The sequence below is a fragment of the Rana temporaria genome, chromosome 6, assembly GCF_905171775.1.
Source record: "Rana temporaria chromosome 6, aRanTem1.1, whole genome shotgun sequence".
Classification (NCBI taxonomy): domain Eukaryota; kingdom Metazoa; phylum Chordata; class Amphibia; order Anura; family Ranidae; genus Rana; species Rana temporaria.
In genome coordinates this window covers 186,845,104-186,869,526 of record NC_053494.1, presented here as the reverse complement: position 1 = coordinate 186,869,526, position 24,423 = coordinate 186,845,104, and the positions used below count along the sequence as shown (strand labels likewise).

The 24,423-nt window shown below is 43.2% G+C and overlaps 1 protein-coding gene across 9 annotated transcripts in view; it reads left to right on the top strand.

Moving 5' to 3' along the window:
* Positions 1–24,423, top strand: part of FMNL2 (formin like 2) — a 335,632-nt gene that overhangs the window by 167,312 nt on the left and 143,897 nt on the right. For all 9 annotated transcript variants that reach the window (XM_040357955.1, XM_040357954.1, XM_040357961.1 and 6 more), the window contains exon 2: positions 19,532–19,615. In XM_040357955.1, the coding sequence (XP_040213889.1) occupies positions 19,532–19,615 (84 nt within the window). The remainder of the gene's footprint in view (positions 1–19,531; positions 19,616–24,423) is intronic.

Genomic DNA, 24,423 nt, shown 5'->3' with positions numbered 1-24,423 from the left:
TGGCGAAAACAACTGTCCACTCCCTTTTATGAAATGATTTATTTATATTATTATAACTGCTAAGTGTATTCTAGATACAAAGTAGATAGAACATCTGGATGGTGGGCGTTGTACAAAAGCTTCAAATAAAGTTTATGCAATGTTAAACTAATCGATCCCATTTTTTGAAATAATTATAAAAATAGCATAAATAGTTATAAAATACATAGTTTTGAGGATTTTAACTACTTAAGACCCGGACCAAAATGCAAGGACCCGGACAGTTTTTGCGATTTGGCACTGTGTCGCTTTAACTGACAATTGCGCGGTCATTCGACGTGGCTCCCAAACAAAATTGGCGTCTTTTTTTCCCCACAAATAGAGCTTTCTTTTGGTGGTATTTGATCACCTCTGTGGTTTTTATTTTTTGCGCTATAAACAAAAATAGAGCGACAATTTTGAAAAAAATGCAATATTTTTTCCTTTTTGCTATAATAAATATCCCCCAAAAATATATAAAAAAAACATAATTTTTTTCAGTTTAGACCGATATGTATTCTTCTACCTATTTTTGGTAAAGCGCCACAGTGAAGAACAGGAAAGCTGTGTTTACACACAGCTCTCCTCGTTCTTCAGCTCAGGGGACCGTTCGTGGGACTCCAGTGGCGGTCGGGTCCGCGGGCCGCACGATCACAGAGCTTCGGACCGGGTCGCGTGCACGCGCCGCCGGCGTGCGCGCGACCCCACGGCTGGGCTTAAAGGAGTTCTCTGACCTAAAACTTTTAACCCCCGCTGTGCCCGGGCTGTAAAACTATACAAAATAAACTGTCACTTACCTGCCTACGATCCCCCGTTGTTCCGATATCGCCGTCCCGTTCTCCGGTCCCGGGCCCCTTCCGCTTCCTGTGTGTCGGTGACTCATAGTGTGCTCAGCCTATCAGCGGCCGCAGCAATGTCCCGTCGCGGCCGCTGATAGGCTGAGCGCACTATGAGTCACCGACACACAGGAAGCGGAAGAAACCGGGACCGGAGAACGGGACGGCGATATCGGAACAACGGGGGATCGTAGGCAGGTAAGTGACAGTTTATTTTGTATAGTTTTACAGCCCGGGCACAGCGGGGGTTAAAAGTTTTAGGTCAGAGAACTCCTTTAAAGGGCCACGTACAGGTACGTGGATGTGCCCAGCCGTGCCATTCTGCCGACGTATATCGGAGTGAAGGGGTCCTTAAGTGGTTAAAGGCGGATTTATAAATGTTACATCAACCCAAAGTTGAATGTTGGTATTTGTAAAACATAGTTACATAGTTAGTCAGTTTGAAAAAAGACATAAGCCCATCTAGTTAAATAAAGATAAAATAAAAAATAGAATCCCATATACACAATCCTCTCCCCACAGTTGATCCAGAGGAAGGCGAAAACCCCCAGCAAAGCATGATCCAAATTGCTCCAGCAGGGGAAAAAATTCTTTCTTTTCTCTTATCAGTTTGGTTGCCCTTCTCTGTACTTTCTCCAGTTCTCTGATATCCTTTTTGAGAACTGGTGCCCAAAACTGAACCATTATACCACGTCCACAGCCACCCCTCTGTCCAAGGAACACGAAAAAATGTGTATATCCAGGGCGCTCCAAGCATTTGAATCCTGACAGCTAAAGTCTGTGTTGGAGAGGGTAGCAGATCTTCACACACTTTAGGCAGCACTCAGGGAGACAAGCAATCTCTAATGGAAACAGAAAAACAAACAAGGCGCCTCTAAGTGCAGAAGTATAAAACTTTTAATATCCCCTAAAGGGGTTAAAAACACTTACAAGAAAGTGGATGAAATAGGCATGTAGCAGGTCAGTTCCAGTCTGTGATGGTAAAGCTTCCAGGGAAGTCCACGAGGAGGACACAGGAGCCTGGGGATGATGTCAGAGCAAGCGAGACAGAAACCAGCATGGAACACAAACAGGAAGTGGACAGGAAGTGTGTCATAGAGGCGGGACGCGTTTCGGAACAGCTCATTGGTTCCTTCTTCAGCCAGTGACAATCATTGTCCCCCAGGCTCCAGCGTGATTGTGTCCTCTGAACATCCACAGCACAAGTCGGCTGTTATCTTGTGGGCTTCCCTGGAAGCTTTACCATCACAGTCTGGGACTGCCCTGCCACTGGAACATCTCCTGGACGCACTTACCTGCTACATGCCTATTTCATTCACTTTCTTGTAAGTGTTTTTAACTCCTTTAGGGGATATTAAAAGTTAATACTTCTGCACTTAGAGGCGCCTTGTTTGTTTTTCTGTTTCCAAGGAACACGGATCCTTGCACTTCTCCCTGATTTCCTGACCCTTACTCCTAGCACTGCAAGGTTAAATGCTTATAAAAGCGGTAGTAAACCACTGTGTTTTTTTCTGGAAGCTGTCACCGCTGACAAGGCTTCCATCTTCACCCGTCTTCCTTGCAGGGTTCACGGACTCCGGCATGCGCACAGGAGCCACCTTTTTTGGCACAGGACTCTGAAGGAATGGCTTGGGTGGCCGATCCTTCAGAGCGCATGTGCCGGTGACATAACCGGCAGCATATATAGTAAATTTATCCTAAACATTGCACATTTAGCAGATATTTACAGTACCTATAGGTAAGTCTTATTATAGGCTTACCTATAGGTGCAAATTATGCATAACAGTTTACTCCCACCTATAATCTAGGGCAGGGGTGTCAAACAGCTTTAAACTGTATTCTTCTTCGGATTCTCTTAGATAATATAAGTAATGTAGATGTTATATGCGTCCCGACAAGTGTGAATGTCGGTTATGTGATCTTGCTACAGGCACAATATGGCGCAGGAAGGTGACCTTACTCCATTGTCCTTTTGTGGCGTCAAGCAGAAGTCACACGTTCGGTGCTGTTAATTGAAGCGCTCCTCCAGCATATTGTGCGCCCTGTATTTATAATGTGCCACGCTGTACGGTGGCGAGCAGCTTGCTTTTGTAGCCTGATTAAAAGATAGGATTAGACCCATGAATAGAGCTTTAATACTAGTCTGGAGCTGACCTTCTTTGTGTTGGATGTAAGCATATAAGGAGCATGCTCAGTCAGTGTCACGCTGCTCAGAACCAATTTCCAGCTATAACTCTCTGGAGCACAATTACCGCAGACCCTGTAACTGCCCGCTTATTACCTATGTGCATACTTAATTGGAAACCAAAATGATTGCCATAGTAAAATATTTTGTGCAAAATTAATTGCTGGATTTGCATGCATTTAATTATTGCTATCCCGTTATTTAATACCAGTATTAAAGTACCAAATTTATATAAAGCAGACTTTAAAGGGACCTTCACTTTTATTTGTCATGAAGCAAAGTCACAGCTTTAAAGGGGTTGTAAAGGTTCGTCTTTTATTTTCTAAATTGGTTCCTTTAACCACTTGCCTACTGTGCACATACACCCTCTTCCTGCCCAGACGAGATTTTAGCTTTAACTGACAATTGCGCGGTCGTGCGACGTGGCTCCCAAACAAAATTTATGTCCTTTTTTTCCGCACAAATAGAGCTTTCGTTTGGTGGTATTTGATTGCCTGTGCAGTTTTTATTTTTTGGGCTATAAACAAAAAAAAAAGCGTCAATTTTGAAAACACAATATTTTTTACTTTTTGCTATAATAAATATCCCATTTTTTTAAAAAAATATATATTTTTTTCTCAGTTTAGGCCGATACGTATTATTCTACATATTTTTGGTAAAAAAAAAAAAATCGCAACAACCTGGTTTGCGCAAAAGTTACATTGCCTACAAAATAGGGGACATAATGATTTTTTTTAAAAAAATTTTTAATAGGAATGACGGCGATCTGCGTTTTTTTTCGGGACTGCGACATTATAGCGGACACATCGGACACTTTTGACACATTTTTGGGACCATTTACATTTATGCAGTGAACAGTGCTATAAATATGCATTGATTACTGTATAAATGTGACTGGCAGGGAAGGGGTTAACCACTAGGGGGCGGGGAAGGGGTTAAATGTGTAGCCTATTGTGTGTTCTAACTGTAGGGGGAGGGGGGTGACTGGGGGAGGTGACCGATCTGTGTCCCTATGTACAAGGGACACAGATCGGTCTCCTCTCTCCCTGACAGGACGTGGAGCTCTGTGTTTACACACAGAGCTCACGTCCCTGCTCAGTTTTCTGGGCAATGGCGGGTGCCCGGCGGCCATCGCGGCCGCCGGGCGCGCGCACTGTGTTCCCAGTGACGCGACTAATGCGCGCGCCCTAGAGGCTTTTAATGACAGGACGTCATATGACGTCCTGTCGGAACAATAGAGCATTCTGCCCACCGTCATTTGACGGCAGGCGGGTGTTAAGTGGTTAAGCTAGTGCATTCTAAATACTTTTTTTCTTTGAATTTTTTACTTCCTGTTTCTCCTCAGTAAGCTTTCCACCATCATCCAAGAGGTGGAAAGTCATTTAGAAAAGCTTACTGAACAGCTTACTGGGGAGGAACAGGAAGTAAGAAATTCAGACAAAGAAAACAAAGAAAAAAACATTTAGAAGGGAAATCGAAGGGAAAGGTAAGTGAACCAACAATGCACTAGCTTAAAGTATCCTATTTAGAAAATAAAAAACAAACCCTTACAACCCCTTTAAGTATGAAATAATGTAGAAATTGAACATCCATTTACAATTTATTATCACCCTGCTATTGTTGACTAATCAAAAATGGAAAACCAACTTTTTATGCAGTTGTCTGCACCTGTGCTTTGCGCATGTCCCTTCCCTTAGCAGCATATACTCACTACCCCTACGTTCCCCTGCGGCTAGGTCCAGTAAATAAAATACTCAGTGCTTCTAGTTAATGGTGAGTGTGTGACAGTGCTGGTGCTTGGTGGAAAGTCGAGCATGTGCTACAGAGGAAGGTGGTATTTAAGCGGGAGAACTGGGATCAGTTTCAGCCAATTAATGCTGCATCAGCCTAAATTTAAGTTATGGGTGGCCTAGTAAGCACCACCCGGGTTGGTGGGTGTTGGGCATCATGATTGAAGTGGATCTACATCACTGGACAATGTGGTTGATGATGGATTTACATTTTGGAATATATTTTTTAACCCTTTAAGGGGTTTCAGATGCTGGGAGGCTAGGCAGAGTTCCTGATCATGTTACCATCATGATTGGTGGTCACAGAGGTCACATGATCAGAAAGCTCCCAATCACAATCTCCTGTGAGCTTTCCGTTAGCCGCCGGTAATTGTGACGGGAGCGTGCAGGGTGCTCGCTCTCAGCAAAGCTCTATTTATCTTTAGGTGTGCATATATGTGGCTTCTTGGCGTTAAGGCCCACTTGCTGAGAGGCCGCATATATGCGTAGGGCGGCGGGAAGGAGTCAAATTAAAGGGCTTGTCCAAAAGTGTGTTTATTGACCATTGGATTTTTTTGTGATGTGTAGGGATACTATGGCATAGTATCTGGGAGCCCCTTTATTTTTAAAGAGAGCTTCTAGACTCCAAAAAGCCCTTTGTCTGCAGACTCCCACAACCACCAAGTCAGGGTTGTAGGAAAGAGGCCCTTGTTCTCATGAACATGGGGGAAACATGCTTTGCCACAAGGTCTCCCCTGGCAAGGTACCCTCCCATGTTAAAGCGGAGGTCCGCCTAAAAAATAAAATATTAAAAGCCAGCAGCTACAAATACTGCAGCTGCTGACTTTTAATAAATGGACACTTACCTGTCCAGGGTTCCCGCAATGTCGGTACCTGAAGTTGATCAATCGCTCAGCTCTCGGCTGCCCCCGCCGCCATCCTCGGTGAGGGAATCAGGAAGTGAAGCATTGTGGCTTCACTGCCTGGTTCTCTACTACGCATGCGCATGTGACCTGTGTGTCTCCCAGAAGACAGCGGGGGGACGGGAAGTGGCGTAACCCCCGTGGGGGTCTATGCCCGGAAGTGGATGCAAATACCTGTATTATACAGGTATCTGCACCCCCCTCCCCCCTGAAATGTGCCAAATGTGAATCCGGAGGGGGGTTCTGAAAAGCGGAGGTTCCATTTTTGTGTGGACCTCCGCTTTAAGGGCTATTGGTATTGTCCACCCCCCTTTCCTGTCCACCCAGGCTGAATTGTCAGATAAGGGTCTGGTATGTATTTTTGGGGGGGACCTTGCTTTTTTTACTTTTATGTGTGCTAAAATTAGGCAAAAAATACATAAAAAAAAGTTGGAACTCTGGGAGCTTATATAAAGGAAACACACCTATAGATCAGTTATGTATTCCTGTAAGAATTATAATGTATTTTTAATATTTTTTTTTTCATAATCCACTACAAACCAGAAATCGTAGAATGAGAGTAAGGACACTCTGCTGCATGTTGCATTGCATTCCAATCTGTTTACGTGTCTAGGCAGTTAAGAAGAGTGGAAAACAAAAAGAATAACCAGTGGTGCCGTGCTTATACAGAGTATATTAGGCAATAATAAAGAGAGGACACAACTTTTTGTGGGGGAGAATGGGTACCTGTTTTTTTTCATGCCGAAAAATTATCGTGTGTACGCGGCATGAGAGACATTTAGGTGTTGCATGCAAAGGCACTAAGAAACATGCCGATAGGTGGAGAGTTGTAAAGTGACCAGTCTGCTGCAACTTCTTCACTGTCCAATCAGCAGGCTAGGGGTGGAAAGAAAACACCAATGTATTACTAACTGTACGTGGTGTCATTCACCTATCTCTGATATGTAGCAGAGCTGTAAAAATGAATGGCCAGAATTACAAATCCTCTGGCAAGTAAGCAGTTCATTTTATGCCTTTTCTTTGTGTATTTAGCTGTTTGCCCGGAGTTCAGTTTAAAGTGGAGCTCCACCCTAAAGTGGAACGCTCGCTGATCAGAACCCTCCCCCCTCCGGTGTCACATTTGACACCTTTCAGGTGGGAGGGGGGTGCAGATGCCTGCCTAAAGACAGGTATTTGCACCCACTTCCGACCACACAGTCTCGGGTAGACCCCGTTGTGTTCTGGGAACACTCGGCTCCCAGTACACAGCGGGAGCCAATCGGCAGGCGTAGCGCCAGTCACTCATCCGCGGTAGGGAACCGGGCTGTGAAGCCAGAGCGCTTCACTTCCTGGTTCCCTCACCGAGGATGGCGGGGGGGGGGGGGGGGAGCAGCAGAGTGACGGCGCTGGACTCCAGGACAGGTAAGTGTCCCAATATTAAAAGTCAGCAGCTGCAGTATTTGTAGCCAGAGATGTATTATGGCCTAGGCCGACAAGGCCCAGGCCTAGGGCGGCACTTTGCGGGGGGCGGCGAAAAAGCTGTCCCCCTGTGCTCATCCCACCCTGTCCCCCTGTGCTCATCCCACCCTGTCCCCCTGTCCTCATCCCACCCTATCCCCATCCCAACCTGTCCCTCTGTGCTCATCCCACCCTGTCCCTCTGTGCTCATCCCACCCTGTCCCCCTGTCCTCATCCCATCATGTCCTCATCCCACCCTGTCCCTCTGTCATCATCCCACTGCGTCCCTCTGTCCTCATCCCATGAAAATGACAGGACGGGTCTTAAAAAGGAAGGGGTGCGTCATATATAGTAAGTAGGGGGTGTGCGAGTTTCACCAGGCCTAGGGCAGCACAAAACCTAAATACACCCCTGTTTGTAGCTGCTGGCTTTTTATATATTTTTTTCAGCGGACATCCGCTTTAAATCCAATCACAGGAGTTCTTTTTCAGTGTTCAGTTTAGAAAACCACCAGCTATGAGCTAGTAGACAGGTGCACTCGGCGCGCACACATGTGCAATCGCCTTGTCCCAAATTAGCCGAACCATTGTTAAGTTAAAAATAGTGCCAAATTCTTTTTATAACTGCTCCCCCGATACCATCGACAGCTCCATCAAATGTAACTCAGCTGGTTTTATAGTACGTTCAGCTGGCACTGTCCCCTGGCGATAGCTTGGCTTATTCATGCATGCGCCAGGCCAGATGTTTCCACCGTGAAAGCCAGCCAGACAAATCTGTCTGATAGATACAAAGGTTGGAATGGCTGCAGCATAGTGCAGCTAAAGGTCCTATTAGTGGAATTGTTGGCGCAGTTTACCTTGTTGTCACAAAGAAAGGTCAAGTCATAAAAAGCTATTAGTAAAGATAAAATCTATTTTTGTGTCAACTTCGCAATTTCGGTAGTATTTGTAGATATGTGTGGGAAATGGAATCTTTAGAAAGTTGTTCTCTTTTTTTTTAAGTTCTGAAGCATAGCTGTGCAGACAAGAAAAATATTGTTTTGTTGTTCATGTTTCATCATTCTTGCAAAGCGTATCCACTGTTGGCTTTATTTTTTTTAGAAAGACATTTTGAAATATTGGATATATTGGATTTTAATAAACAATATACCACTTCAGATGTAGGTAAGTGGTTGCCACCATCGCTGTTATGTAGATCAGGGATCTCCAAATTATGGCAGTCCAAACTACAATTCCCATCATGCCTAGTCATGTCTGTGAATGTCAGAGTTTTACAATGCCTCATGGGACGTGTAGTTCTGCAACAGCTGGAGGGCCGTCGTTTGGAGATCCCTGATGTAGATATTCAATTCATTAGGTAATGAAAATTTGTTGGCAACCATGAAAGTATAAACACAAATATGGATTTTTGTTAAAGTATAAATTTGACATATTTATTTCCACAGTACATCATAAAACCCCATCATTGTGGGTATATTAAAAACTGTTGTATACAGTGAAAATTATAATGACAAAGGGTCAGTATCACATAGTTACTCTTGAAATTTAGTGGTACATCCAGTTGTCATTGGCTGTCACAGAGGTAGTCCCCCACAGTAAATTTTCAACTGGAATTATCCAACACGTTTCGAACAATTACTGTATTTATCGGCGTATACCGCGCACTTTTTTGCCCTGAAAATCAGGGAAAATCGTGGGTGCGCCGTATACGCCGATACCCGCTTTCCCGCGCCGAGTTTGAATACTGCGCCGACATATACCGAGCGCAGTACACTCGTGCATTGTCGGACAGTCTCGGGTCCTCTCGCGCTGACGTCCTGGACGTACAGGACGTCAGCGCGAGAGTAGCCGAGCCTGCCCGACAATACACGAGTGTACTGCGCTCTGTATATGTCGGCGCAGTATTCAAACTCGGCACGGGAAACAAGCGGGGAGGACACAAGGACGCCGGACCCGACGAAGAGGACACCCGAAGCCGCAGACGGACGCCGGACCCGACGAGGCCGCCGTTGGACCCAGTGCAAGACACCAAAACTGTAAGTACAAAAAAACTTTTTTCCACAGGAATTCGGGGCACATTTAGGGGTGCGCGCTATACGCGCTATACTTCTTCTTCTAGTGTGTTGCGGTGGATAAGTGTGTATAGAGAGTAATGAATCCTAGATCCAGGTTGAATACAGGTCATTCTTCAACTTTGCCAACTTCAACCTGCCGCTTCCCTAGACCAAGCCCTTCCTCCTGTCATTCAGATGTCAGTGGCTTGTAGAGGCTCTTGCATTCAAATGTTGAAAAACATAGGGCAAGGCTTCACCCTGCTTCATCCCGACCTGCCCATTTTAACATTTATATTGTTGCCTGTAATTTATTTGTTGTTTAGTTACTCATTTTTTATTACCTTTCGTTCCTCCATTTTATGCTCATAAATGTTGCTGTCACTTTTTGATCCTCCCATGTTTTGAAAAACAGACTGGGAACCAGAATGCATAGCCGCCAAGTTTCTGAGTTTGGAAGAGGGACATGCTTTATCAGCCTCAGGGCTGCAAATCAACACAGTCGGTAGATCCGGAGATACCGTGTAAGCAGCTGTCTTTATACAAAGGTATCAACATTTGCCAAAACGGTCAAGCTTCCCTCTATATCTTCTACCTCCTGAGTTTACCTTTTGCTCAGCAAGGGCTACCCTTTGTATTAAAGGAGCAATTGACAAGGGCAGAGCCAAGCTTGACTTTTCAAGATAAAAGTGAAAGTGTTACTAAACCCACAACAGTAAAATCAGTCTGTATGTACAGTAAAGCATGCTTGTTATAGTCACCATGGAACCTAAGGGGTTAATACTCTGCATTGTGTAAAAATTCTGTTTGATCTTGCCTTCTCCAATCCTTCCTTTCTTCTACAGTCTGCAATCAATCTCCTGATAGAACAGAGACTTGGTGGCACTCTGCACATGCTCAGTTTGGTGTGTATTGCTAGAGAGTTGTTTTTCTTGGGAGGGTGCATGTGATCAGCACAGGGCCAATCAGCACTGTCCAGACAGAGGGTCAGGGGTCATGCAGCTTCATAAGACAATCGGGGGAGAATGAATACTACTCCCTGCACTGTCTCCACCATTGGCTCTCACTGCTGTCAATCACAGCCAGTGAGGAAGGAGTGGAGGGCACGGCCGAGCCACACTCTGTGCTCTCAGTCAACGCTGTATCCTGGTCTAGGCCAGCAAGGCCCAGGCCTAGGGCAGCACTTTGTAGGGGGGCAGCAGGAAAAGAGTCCCCGCCGGCTTGCACTACACTGTTATGCTGCGTACACACAATCGATTCGTCTGATGAAAACGGTCCGATGGGCCGTTTACATCGGACGAACCAATCGTGTGTGGGTCCCATCTGTTTTTTTCCCCATCGGTGAAAAAATGTAGAACCTGTTTTAAAATTATCTGATGGTTAAAAAAACGATAGAAAAAAACGATCGTCTGTGGTTAAATCCATCGGTCAAAAATCCACATGCTCAGAATCAAGTCGACACATTCTCGGAAGCATTGAACTTCATTTTTCTCTGCACGTCGTTGTGTTTTACGTCACCGCGTTGGACACAAACGGATTTTTAACTGATGGTGTGTAGGCAAGACTGATGAAAGTCAGCATCATCGGATATCTGATGATATCGGTCTGTTTTCATCGAACAAACCGATCATGTGTACATTACGGTATACATTGCATTATTCCTGGATAAAACAGAGGGGCTGCCAGTGAAAGGGGTTTGAAAAGTAACAACCACTTTATCACCTGTACAACATTTTCCCAAAGCTTTAAGGGATAAGACAAAAATGTTAAATCAATATCAGCTCATATTCAGGTCCAGAATGTAATTATAGCAGCACCATGTGAATAATGACCATAGTGAAAAGTTGTTTTTGGCCGATGTTCAGTGCAAACCAACTCTCAGGATCACAGAAACTTCCTTGATGTGTCAATGATCCTATTTTTAATTTTTCAGTGATTTAATCTTTTGTAAATCCCTCTAGCACTTTGGAGTCCCCATCTGTTCCTTCGATTAGGGCTCTGGGTTCTGTCCTTGTCTATAGCGAGCCGCGTGAAATGGAAACTTCACCTATAGAAAGTTGGCAGATGGAGGCAGAGGTGAATTCTTTTAGAAGTTATTCACTTTTTTTATTAACCTGCAGAGAACTGCCAAAATTCTTCTTATGAACAGCCACAACTTTTATTTGGGAGGAAACGGCGAGTCAGGGCAGGTTTAAAAATGCATGAAAAGAAACATACTTTGCTGAGACACTTCCAAATGATTCCAGATTACAACACTCACTCATACCGCAGCTAAAATAAGGCAGACTTTTTTTTTTACTGTAACAATTGTAGCAACAAGTATGTAAATAGTTACATTTATTATCTTTTTAGTTAAAGTGTTACTAAACCCACAACAGTAAAATCAGTCTGTATATAGAGTAAAAAGGCTGTTTGATTCTGTCTTTTCTGATCCTTCCTTTCTTCTACAGTCTCCAATCCATCTCCTGATAGAACAGAGACTTGGGGGCACTCTGCACATGCTCAGTTTGGTGTGTTATACTCACTGTGGAACCTAAGGGGTTAATCCTCTGCATTGTGTAAAAAGGTTGTCTTCTCTGTTCCTCCCTTTCTTTTGGGCCTCGTTCACACAGGACATTTAAACCCTTCCTGACTGCGTCACTTTAACTGACAATTGCGCGGTCGTGCGACGTTGAACCCAAACAAAATTTATGTCTTTTTTTCCCACAAATAGAGCTTTCTTTTGGTGGTATTTGATCACCTCTGCCGTTTTTATTTTTTGCGCTGTAACGGTCAGGGGTTAACACCGTTTACGATATTCCATTCCACCAACCCAAGACAGCTTATCCGACACTCCACAATCCAGCAGACAGGGCCCATTGGATTTTCCCCAGAATAACGACACACAGCTCTGTTTCTGTTTCCAAAACGAATGACACTTTAATGGTAAACTTCAGGCTTTTTATATACAGTTAGAAGCCCCAAGAAACAATGGCTTAACTCCACCCACAACATGACACAATGGGTGCTCAATACACATTCCTTTAGATAATGACATTCAGATAATCTACATGAACTAATTACTAGTCATTTACCCAGACGTTCTGACCCCGCGATAAGCTATTCTCACCTTGATACACAATACACATTCCTTTGTAGACGTAATTGACATGCTAATTCACTACAGCTGAAAAGTCAGCCATCTGACCTTTCAGACTGCCAACCCCCAACACATTAATCATCAATAGACTTTCACACAATAAAAAATCTTAGGAGCCAGACTCAATTAACACCTCAACAGTCTGTGTCTCCACATGAATGAGTCACTCTCCTATTGACCTGTTGGGGTCAGAATTAACCACCTGTATTAATTTAAGATATCCTGCAATACATGAATTATCATTACTGTCCCATCTCATGTAATCCGAGATATCAGTTCTCAGTCATCCTATGCCCCTAGTGGACATAGGATGACCCTAGACACAAGAGTCATTGGTGAAGCTGACACAGGAGTACCCCACATCCTTCAAGAGCCTCTGGGTCCCACGGGCCATACCGTTACATGCGCTATAAACAAAAAAAGACCAACAATTTTGAAAAAAAAAACACAATATGTTTTACTTTTTTCTATTATAAATATCCCAAATTAAAAAAAAAAGACAAACAGATTTCTTCCTCAGTTTAGGCTTCTACGTATTTTTGGTAACAAAATCTCAATAAGCGTTTATTGATTGCCTTTGTTCAAAAGTTATTATTGCGTCTACAAAATAGGGGATAGATTTATAGCATTTTTCTACATTTTTTTTTTTACTAGTAATGGAGGCAATCTGTGATTTTTAGCGGTACTGCGCACAGTTCGGACACTTTTTTGGGACCATTGACATCTATACAGCGATCAGAGCTAAAAATAGCCACTGATTACTGTATGGTCACGTACACACGATCGGTTAAACCGATGATAATGGTCTGATGGACCGTTTTTATCGGTCCAAACCGATCTTGTGTGGGCGCCATCGGTTATGTAACCATCGGTTAAAAAAAAGCCAACTTGTTTTAAATTTAACCGATGGACTCCAAACCGATAGTTAAAAACCGATCGTTAGTAGGCACAACCATCGGTTAAAAACCCGCGCATGCTCAGAATCAAGTCGACGCATGCTTGGAAGCATTGAACTTAGTTTTTTTCAGCACGTCGTTGTGTTTTACGTCACCGCGTTCTGACACAATTGTTTTTTTAACTGATGGTGTGTAGGTGTGACAGACCATCAGTCAGCTTCATCGGTTAACCGATGAAAACGGTCCATCGATCCGTTCTCATCGGATGGACCGATCGTGTGTACAGGGCTTATAAATGTCACTGGCAGGGAAGGGGTTAAGACTAGGGGGTGATCAAGGGGTTAAATGTGTTCCCTCACTGTGTGTTCTAACTGTGGGGGGATGGGACCGACTGGGGAGGAGACAGATCGCTGTTCTTATATACTAGGCACACACAATCTGTCTCCTCTCCCCTGCTAGATCAGGGATGTGTGTGTTTACACACACACACACACACACACAAGTCAATGTATCTGCTATCTGTGTTCCCGTTTTGGAGATCACCCTCTGTATTTATCCTGTTTACCATCACGTCGAAAAATAAAAGAAAATCTCAAATTTTGGGTTCTCACCAGAACAGGAAAAGAGGGGAAAACTTCCAATAGGGACACTGGTTCTGGTGACAACAAGATTTTCCTCACTTTAGTGGAATTTCCTCTCACCTGTGGGACAGGACGTGATGGGAAAAAAAAAAAAAAAAGTTTTGCTTTACTTTTACATTAAGATGCACTAATTCGAGAAAAGTGAAAGTAGTCAATGACAACTTTTACGGGAAAATAACAGAGCGTGTTACAGCTGGGATGTCTGGACACGTCTGAAAAGAATCAGAAGTATTTCATTCTGTAAAGCCCTGAGATAAGAGTTCACCCTTCTGACGTTACTCTTTGAAGCACTGTGCATTTTTTAAATAAGAATGCATAAAAAGAAATAAAACGTTATAAATATGTAAATGTTGCACATGCAGGCCCCGGGACAGAACATTTTGTGAGGCCTGGGCCTGCTCAGCACATGGGAGTTCTGATAACTCTGTAGCTAGAAGCATTGGCTGACAGTCATCTCTATTGCAGCACATGTATTTGTTTATGTTCCATGATATGCTGACTCAGGAGACCGTGTTTGGTGACATGACCTTGTTGTATTGTGACTCCACATTTGTCTGTTATGTATTATTTTTATCTGTAGATCAGAAATATGTTTTGGGTAGAGTGGAGAAGGGTTAGAACTTCTGCTGGGAGGACTGTTTCTCTACTTTTATAATTAACTTTGGCCCTTCCATCCTGTTTATAAAAAGCTGCAGGTATTTTATTTTCTGTTTTTCATTATTTCTTTGTTGTCGCAGCAAAATCCATCCCCCTAAAATAGGTAGACTAGGTAAACTAGGCAGGTAAAAAAAGTGTACTTACTCAAGGCGATCCGTACCATGGCCAAGCATGCTTGATCTCCGAAATCCAGTTCATTTGACTAGTGTGAATGCTTTACAATGTGATTGGGCACTGTTCAGCCAGAGGTGGCTCTAGGCTTTGTGGGGCAAAACTTAGACATGAGGCCCCACTCACGCCCATAATGGAAAAAATAATTCAAGCTATAAAAAAAAATACAACAATTTTTACGAGGCATCAGAGACCTATTCCTCCCACCGACACCAACAATGGGCACTGTTCCTCCCACTGACACCAACAATGGGCACTATTCCTCCCACTGACACCAACAATGGGCACTGTTCCTCCCACTGACACCAACAATGGGCACTGTTCCTCCCACTGACACCAACAATGGGCGCTGTTCCTCCCACTGACACCAACAATGGGCACTGTTCCTCCCACTGACACCAACAATGGGCACTGTTCCTCCCACTGACACTAACAATGGGCACTATTCCTCCCACTGACACTAACAATGGGCACTGTTCCTCCCACTGACACCAACAATGGGCACTATTCCTCCCACTGACGCCAACAATGGGCACTATTCCTCCCACTGACGCCAACACTATTGCTCCCACTGACACCAATGATGGGGCACTATTTCTTTCCACTGACACCAAAAATGTGTCACTATTCTTCCCACTGACACCAATAACGGGGCACTATTTCTCCCACTTCTTGAAGACGCCCTGTGGGAGAGCAAACTGCATTGACGGAATGTCCGGTTTTCAATGCACACAACAACGTCCCTTCCGGTTCTTTGGTGGAACGCTTCCTATTTTAAACCTTTGCTAAATCTATGCCTATTTTTAACCTACATTGTGTAAGTTCCTGTCGATTTGCGCAATAAACTCCCTTATTAAGCAGTACTTCACTATAGTCCCCTTTCTTTATGTTGTTTTGGCCACTATGATTCATACCTGATGGTCATGAACATTGGAGATCTTCCTGGTATATTGATGTGACTCAGCCATCCCTGGCCAACACTCTAAACCTGAATGACCCCAAGACTGTAAAGCTAGGGGTCCATTCCATCCGGTGAGTGGGGACACATGAGGGAGTGTGGCGCGCCTCCAGATTTGGAACACAAATATGTAAATATTGGAGCACATCATTCACCAGTACATGGACTTTCACTTTTTTATGAATTGTTTTCCACTGCATTTATTGTTATATTATTTGTATATTTGCGAGCGCTGTAATTCTTTTAATTGATCTATTCCTCCCACTGACATCAACAATGGGGCACTATTTTTCCCACTGACACCAACAATGGGGCACTATTCCTCCCACTGATACAAAATATGGGCATTGTTTACTCCCACTGATGTCAGGACATTTTCTACCCCCACGGGCCACAGTCAAGGCCCACCAAAGTCCGAAGGACAGTAAACTGGCCCTTTGTTTGGAAAGTTTGGAGACCCCTGGTCTATGGCAAGGTAGCCCAGTGGAGTTGATGGCATAAGTGTTTTCGGGCCTGATATAATATGGGTGCAGGGAAGGGGGGCAATCATGCTTGGGCATGGTACAAGACAATCATACCTAGTATGTAAGTTTTGCCATTCCAGACCACAGTTTTTGCATTATTGTCAGGGCTTGTATGCTGGGCACATTTTTTTAAAACAACCAAAAGATACTTGGTACCAGGGGTGGACTGACAACTCATGGGGCCCCCGGGCAATAGAAGATTATGGGGCCCCCAGGCTTACAGATGGCCACCACGCCAGGAGGCAGTGCAGAGGCAAGGCAGCTAAAATCTCAGGATTTTTACATCAAAAGCATGTTGGTTTCAGACATATCGGGGACAGATGTAAAAAAAACACAGATTTTTACATACTGTCCTTGGTTTTATTGAGCCTGGCAAACCTGATGGAGCCCCCTAGTGGCATGGGGCCCTCGGGCAGTGCCCGAGAGCCCCAATGGTCAGTCCGCCCCTGCTTGGTACCCTCAAGAGATACAGACACATGGGCTGGTATGCCCATGGCTAAAGAGCCACACGTCTATTGGAGATAATGCCTCTTCAGCTTCAGGCATTTGCCAGAAGATATGCCCTCCCACCAAAATAATAGGACTTCCTTTACAAAAAAGCAGGTTTCTTCTGAGGGGCACCAGACCCATACCTGGGGGAGGTGATGTGCAACTTAGACGGACAATCTGAATTCTGGGAGGTCCAGTTATGCCACGTACACACGATCCAAATATTGTACGAAAAATGTCGTCCGAGGAAGAATCGTCCGATAATCAGATCGTTAGTACAGGGCTTCCGTGAGCCGATCGTGACAGTTCATCCGATATTATTTTATCGGACATGCACGAAAATTTCCCTCGTACGATACCAGATCGTCCGATTTTCGTTTGGTCAGTACAGTTGACGTCCGAAAATACAACACAAATACATTACAACACATGACATCACTTCCGATTTTTTTTTTCTGTCGTACGAGAATTTTCGTGACTTTAGTAACCTATTCAATTTCTACTTGTGACTAGTAAACGGAAAAAGTCGGACGATCTGTCATCCGATTTTCGGATCGTGTGTACTTGGCATTACTTTGACATATGCTACATTTGCAGCAAATGTTGCATTCGTTGAAAAATTCTATTTTGCTGTACTTCTTATTTTTACAACCGCTTTCGGTTTACTGTGATTAATTTTGCCATTTTAATAACAAGTTTAAAAATGACCACCAATATGTGACAAATCATTCAAAAATCACAATCTTAACAAAGAGCCACGATTTATTAGACTATTTTTGTCTGCCATTTTTTTTTTTTTAAACGCCTTGTCTGATAAGACCTCCAGTGCGTGTTTAATAAAGCTTTAGGACTTTCTAATATCAGTTACTTGTTTGAAATAAGTAAAACTCAGGAAGGAACTTTGTGCCATAACAAATACTAATGCTGAATCATGAACTGAGCTGTTGGAGAAATCAAGGAGTGGCTCAATACAGGAAACTGATAGACAACACTGAACTTTATTAACCTTCTAGCTTTACCATGGATATTTTGTATTGTTTATTTGTGTGGGTCATGGAGCTAAAAATTCAGAATGCAGTAATCACAAAATTGGATCTGTACTGTATTGACTTCTACCCTGATATCGCAATATATATATATATATATATATAAAAATAAAAAAACTTAAAGTTGTTGTAAAGGTTCAATATTTATTATGCATGAAGGTAAAAAACCGTCTGTGTGCAACAGCCCCCCCCTAAAACGAGGGGTTGGGTGCGGATCTGGTAGCCACGGGGGGAGACTTGTGGCCCCGCCTCCTGGGATGCAGCATGTTCTCCCTTTGGGGCTCCCGGGGGAATGAGGGTCTCGAGGCTTGTCCCACTATGGTACGGCAGGTAGTGTTGTGACTTGGCTGCTGGGTGTGCGCCTGGGTCTGGGCAGTAGGGGGGGACATGCTTGAAGTTCAGCACTTTGGTAGCTCTTGTTATTATTGTTAGAAAATACTTGTTCATCACTTTGGTGCGGTACTGTATAACTAGCTTTATTATTCCTTATGCACCTTGTCTTTTGTTTATTTTTCTTTTGTTCTCATCTGAAAATTTAAATAAAAACGTTTGAACCTCAAAATTGATAGTCCCCTTAGCGGCTACTACACCCCCAAGGACCCTGAGGTTGCTTCTACCTAGGATGTTAATCCAGAAAAGAAATACAAGTGTAGACATGTTTCGTGTTCACCCTCTTCTTCAGGAGGGAAGTTTTAGGGAACAGGATACTATACCAAATAATATATATCATTGTACTACCAATAGTAAACAAGATTTTGATGTTTAAAAACATAATACTTATATGTACAGATTAGATAGCAGACATAAGCTAAGAAGTATGGTTTAGAGAGCACTTACCCCAAATAGCCAAGTGGAATTAGCCAACAGCCATCACGGAGGCATCAGGGCATACATCATGCATGCAATAGTGCATGCTTAGTGAAGACACAGTTTGGTGAAGACCCTTTACTGTTCTAGAAAACCATCAAACCTACCTGAGCTTGTTGGACATCCCATTTGAAAATGTTGGGCATTTATATGATTATGGTTACTTATGTACAAACCCTGGCTTTCCATAAGATTGAGGAGTGTTTTTGTCGGAATTTGGGTACATTCAGAAAAAGATAATTTGGTGGGTCAGGTACTGAGGTTGGATGAGAAAACCTGGTTCACTAAGAGAAGGAACTTGGCCCTGGTTTAGCCTAATTTATTCCCCCAGCTATTCTACAACACATTAACTTTATAATTCTTTATAGGTTCATTCTATTCTTTTCTCTTTATAGATGACATAATTATATTATATTATTTCATCAAATAGCTGCCACGAAGCTATGATTATGACATTTCATGTTGCATAATCTTATCCTACAATCCGCTAGGTTATCTATTTACATTTACATTTATACAGTAAGAGTTACTTTACTGAATGATTATGCCTTCTTCTACTTTACTGTACACGTTCTGTTAATGGAATATCTATTTCTATCATATTATTGTACATGCTCTGTTAATGGAATTTTGTTGATAATTATAAAATTCAATAAAATATTTAAAACAGAGAAAACCTGTATCAATTAACCTCAAAGGTTTTCAGTAGTGTTGAAGTCAGGGCTCTGTGCAGGCCACTCAAGTTCCTCCAAATTCATCAAGCCATGTTTTTATGGACCTGATTAGGGACTAGATGAACACCTTGTATCTTGTACTTCTTGTGAAAAAAATATAATTCTTTATAGTTTTTTAATGGTTTTTATAAGACCAAAAATGTCTAAGCCCAGTTCCAATGCTAAAAACCTGTTTTATTTTTATTTTACAGAATGCTATGAATTTACCACCTGATAAAGCCAGATTATTGCGACAGTATGATAACGAAAAAAAATGGGAACTTATCTGCGATCAGGTAAGGAATACATATTTTTATAATGTGTCATAAAGTGTAAGAAAGAAAGTATGTGTGCACGTCACTGAATTCATAATCACCTATTATGTCTTTGCTTTATTGCTCCTTTCCCTCTTAGGCTCCTTCCACACGAGGCGGACTCCGACGCTACGGAGTCCGCCTGCTCCCGCCAGCTCGGTGGGAGATCAGTCCGTTTAGCTCTGCTGAGCTGGCGGATGACAAGCTCCTCTCGGCTCACTGAGCGGGGAGGGGCTTGTCGGGCGCCGCTCTCTCCTATGGGGAGATCGGACGAAAACGGACAGCATGTTCGTTTTCATCAGATCTCACCTGATCCGATCCACCATGGACAGATGGGGACTTATTTCCATATGTCTGTTTTTAGCGTATCAGATCGGGTCGAATGTCAGCGGACGTGTCTCGGCTAACATCTGATGCTCCATAGAGATGCATGGAGCGGCCGTTCAGGCCCGCCGTCAAAACTGACAGGTGGACCTGAACGGACGGTCCGTCCGTGTGAAAGGGGCCTCAGTGCACATCTATAATTGAGGGCTGCCCTGACTAAAAGGAATGGACTCTCTATGAGACAAGGGTGTCCGACCTGAGGCCCAATTCTACACTTATTGAACACATGCAGCTTAAGAAATATTTGACAACGTCTCTTTACTGGACTTTTATGCCACATTTTTTATGTGTAGACCAAGACAATTCCTCTTCACTGTCAATTTTTGATGCACTTTTAATGCCTTTCCATTGACTTACATGTTTATCCGCTGACACCCACAATCACATTGGGACCACTGTATGTCCCTTTTTCATCCGCAAACGGATGTATAAAAAAGCGGACATACGGTCCACACGTCTGAAAGGGGCCTTAAGGTACTGAGTGCTGCAGCAACCAGCAGCTGGATACTGGAACCTTTACGATATGTAGATATTCCCCAGCACACCAAGGATCATCAATTTCGTCCAAACGGTTTTTATTCAAGAAAGATCACATCACAAAATGGTGTAGCACAATGTTTCGAAGCAACACAGGACCGCTTCGTCAGGGCGCTACACAGTGCCATGTGTTTCCATGGTTCAGACGGGCCTGTGGATGCACCCCTGTTTGCAGCTAAGGATACTAGTCAGTGACATTGAGATGAATACTTTCTACATATCACGTCTTTGCCTCTTATAGGTGGATTTACACCTTCCTGGTGGCTTATCTCTAATGATTGGCAGCTGTTATGAAAAGATAATCTAACTGCAAGCAATTAGTAAGTGATGGAACTGAGGCAGCGGGATTATGTCATGTTCCAGAACTTTTTCTGGTGAGATAGTCTGTATCCTTTAACCCTGAATGTGAAGGATACCTCTTCACTTTGATGTGTTGCTGGATTTCTATTCAGCAACACAAGTGATTCCTGTAATCATTATCCGTGTATCACCAGCACTGTGATATTGTCAGCTTCCACATCAAAGGGATGGCATAACAGCTAGTGACACTCTAGATGGCAATCACGGGCAGCTGGAGACCAAGGTCTAAATCTTTGTGATATTTCTAACTTTATTTCTGCAATTATAGGAAATCGTTCGTAAATGGAACATGGAGCTGTAGTTGCTGATCTCCTCTTATAATGCCAGCGGCCTGACTGTACCCTCACCACCTTGCTTCAATAGTCAGAAGTTCTGACTTTTCTCTCACTTTCATGGTTCACATACTCCGTCCTAGTCAGTGACTCAGAAAGTCTTTAGGGATTAGCGACACAACTAGCATTTTCAGAAGGGTGCCATGAATTGCCGTCCCCATTTTTTTCCCATGAGAGATTTACCTTAAGGTTAGCTTGGGCTTTTCCCGTGCATATCTAGAAGTATCAGGTTATTTCTTTGGCTCCCAGTGCTGACTGGAGCAGACGGGAGAAAAGGGAAGGTGACAATGCTACTGGGGAGTAGCAGCGCTCAGGTGACTTTAGGCACAGTTTGCCCTGTATCCTGGTTGGCATTAGTTTAGTGAATACTTTTACATATTATAAGGTCTCATGCACACAGGACGGACGTTTCAAAAAAGCCAAGAAAAAGAAGCTCTAAAAATGTGCTTTTAGCCGGGTTTTTGCACATTTTTTCGCATTGCCATTTTTGGAAGTTTTTACAGTAAAAGCACTTTCTATAATGTAAAAATATCTAAAAACAGTCAAAGCGGCTAAATCCAATAAAAGGTTGTTACATCGTTTAGCCGCGTTTAGCCACGTTTAGCAGCGTTTTTTGGCGTTCTGCATTTTTACAACTCAACAGCCTCTGCTCGTGGACACACAGGCTGTTTTTTTTTTTTACTGCCCATTAAACGCTTATGCCTCCAAATGCCTCTGAAAAATGATGTGTTCGTGGACACATAGGCTAACTTTGATGGGAGTTAAGGTAGTAAAAAAAAAAAACAGCAGCTGTAAAAATGTCCTGTGTGCATGAGCCCTAACCGAAGGTGAACTTTGTAATGCGTAAGTAAACCAAAAACTTTTTTCAGTTTTAAAAAAAGTAGGAAATGGTTAAAAACCATGTAATTTTTTTTCCTCTGTCCCGTTGGGGAGCGTTTCCATTCACTTCCTGTACCTGAGATGCGAGGAAGTCCATGTGAGTGGAGTCGCTACTTTAGCTGTCACTGGAACAGGTGTGCCATTGGAAGATTCACTGATGCCCCCCCCCCCCCCCTTTGTGGTAACAGCTGTAAGGCTGCATTCACACCCGAGCATTGCATCTTTGAGTGTTTTTCCTTTGTTTTGTTTTTTGCGTGATTTGCATCATTTGCCCGTATTTATACAGTGTTTTTGAGCTTTGCCATTTTTTTATTAGCCAATAGATAAAACCGTTGCATCATTTGTTGCTAGGTTTTTCAGCTTTTTTAGCTTGTCCATCAGCTTTTTTTTCTTTTCTTATTATTAATATTTTCTTATTTTTGTTAGGGTAAGGAGTTAGACCCCTTTCACACTGAGGAGTTTTTCAGGCGGTACAGCGCTAAAAATAGCGCTGCTATACTGCCTGAAAAACTCCTGCCCATCGCTAAGAAAATCTCCTGCAAGCAGCATCTTTGGAGCGGTGAGAGAAGCGGTATGTATACCGCTGCTTCACCACTCCTTCCCATTTATAACAATGGGAAACCGTGGTAATACCGCCCGCAATGAGTGTGAAAGGGGCCTTATGGTTAGTTTAGAGTTAGGCTCCATGCACACTGAAGCTAAAAAAAGCTATAAAAAAACGCCAGTAGCTTTGCAGGGAGCCTTTCAACGTTTTTTAGCGTTTTTGCAATAGCTTTAATCAGCGTTTTTCAGTGTAGCTTTTTTTTTTTACTTTTCTTTTTTATGGATAAAAAAACGCTAAAAAAACTATGGCACCAGCGTTTTTTGGCGTTTTGCATTTTCTTGCGTTTTTTCCTGCCGAAAAACGTCACTTTGAACGCAAATTTTGGGCGTTTAGAAAAAAGGCAATAAACTCCAAAGCTCATTAACACCAAAAAATGCCCAGGTGTGCATGGGCACATAGGCTAACATAGAGTTCAGTTTATGGGCTTTAAAAAAAAAAAGCCAAAATGCAGATAAACTACAGTTTATCAGCTTCAGTGTGCATGGAACCTAAGAATTAAGGCTCCATTCACATCTCCGCGACAAGCGTACGCGGCGTATTTGCCACGGATAGTGTATCTTTTTTTTTTCAAATTCTTCCCATTGCTGTCAATGGGCGAACGCCAATGTCGCCTGAAAAAAAGGGTCCGGGACTTTTTTTCAGGCGACAGGCGTACGGCGTCCATCTCCATAGACAGCAATGGGAATTTCCCCCTCTAGCGGCACAAGCGTCCGGCGTCGGGCGTTTTGTCGCCTAGATGTGAATGGAGACTTAGGGTTGGGATTAGGGTTATTTAAAGAGAAAGTCCAGGAAAAAAATTAAAAATAAAAGCCAGCAGCTACACATACTCCAGCTGCTGGCTTTAATAAATAGACGCTTACCTGTCCTGGAGTCCAGCAATGTCGGCAGTAGGGTTCCTGACGTGAAGCCGAAAAGCTACACTGCCGCCGCCATTGCGGGTACGGGAACCCGGCAGTGTAGCCTTTCGGCTTCACGCCGGGAACCCTACTACGCATGCTTGAGGCCCCGCTCTTCTCTCCTATTAGCCCGGCGGCCAGGGGAGGGGGAGGAGGGAGCCCCGCGGTGACGTCACTGCCACGTCACGGCCGTGCCGTTAGCTAAGGACTAAATAAAAATAGAAATACAAATGAGTTGTAGAAGGACTCTTGGAGCAACATAGGGTTGCTACAAATACCCATAATATTGCCGGAATAGGACAAGAAATCTGATTGGGTATTGTACCAATCTTTCCCTGTATGTAATTCTCTGTGTGTTTCTCCGGCTCCTATATGACCCTCTGTATTATTAGCATTCTCTGCTACGGGTTACAGTGTAAGCAAATGAAATGAGCTGCTATTTTCCAATCTGTGACATTAATCTATAACAATCTCTTTCTTCTCTGTGTCCCCAAATGGCCTGCTCCAAAGGCTTTCATTTCTTGAGAGCTTCTAACGGAATCTGTGAAGAATATTGTGCTTATACCGCGTTAAACATATTCACTGTTTTCATATTTATTGCATTTGCAGAATCTGTTTAATTAGGTTTTTAGGAAAGTGTAAAAATGTGTTTTATGTCATTAAATATGATCACATTTTATGTGATGAGATAATATTTTAGGAAAATATATTTCTGCAATAGGATGTCCACTACAAAGTGAATTTTGGCCCTTGCTTCTGGGACAGTCTATACAGCAATTACTCGACTTACAATACCTG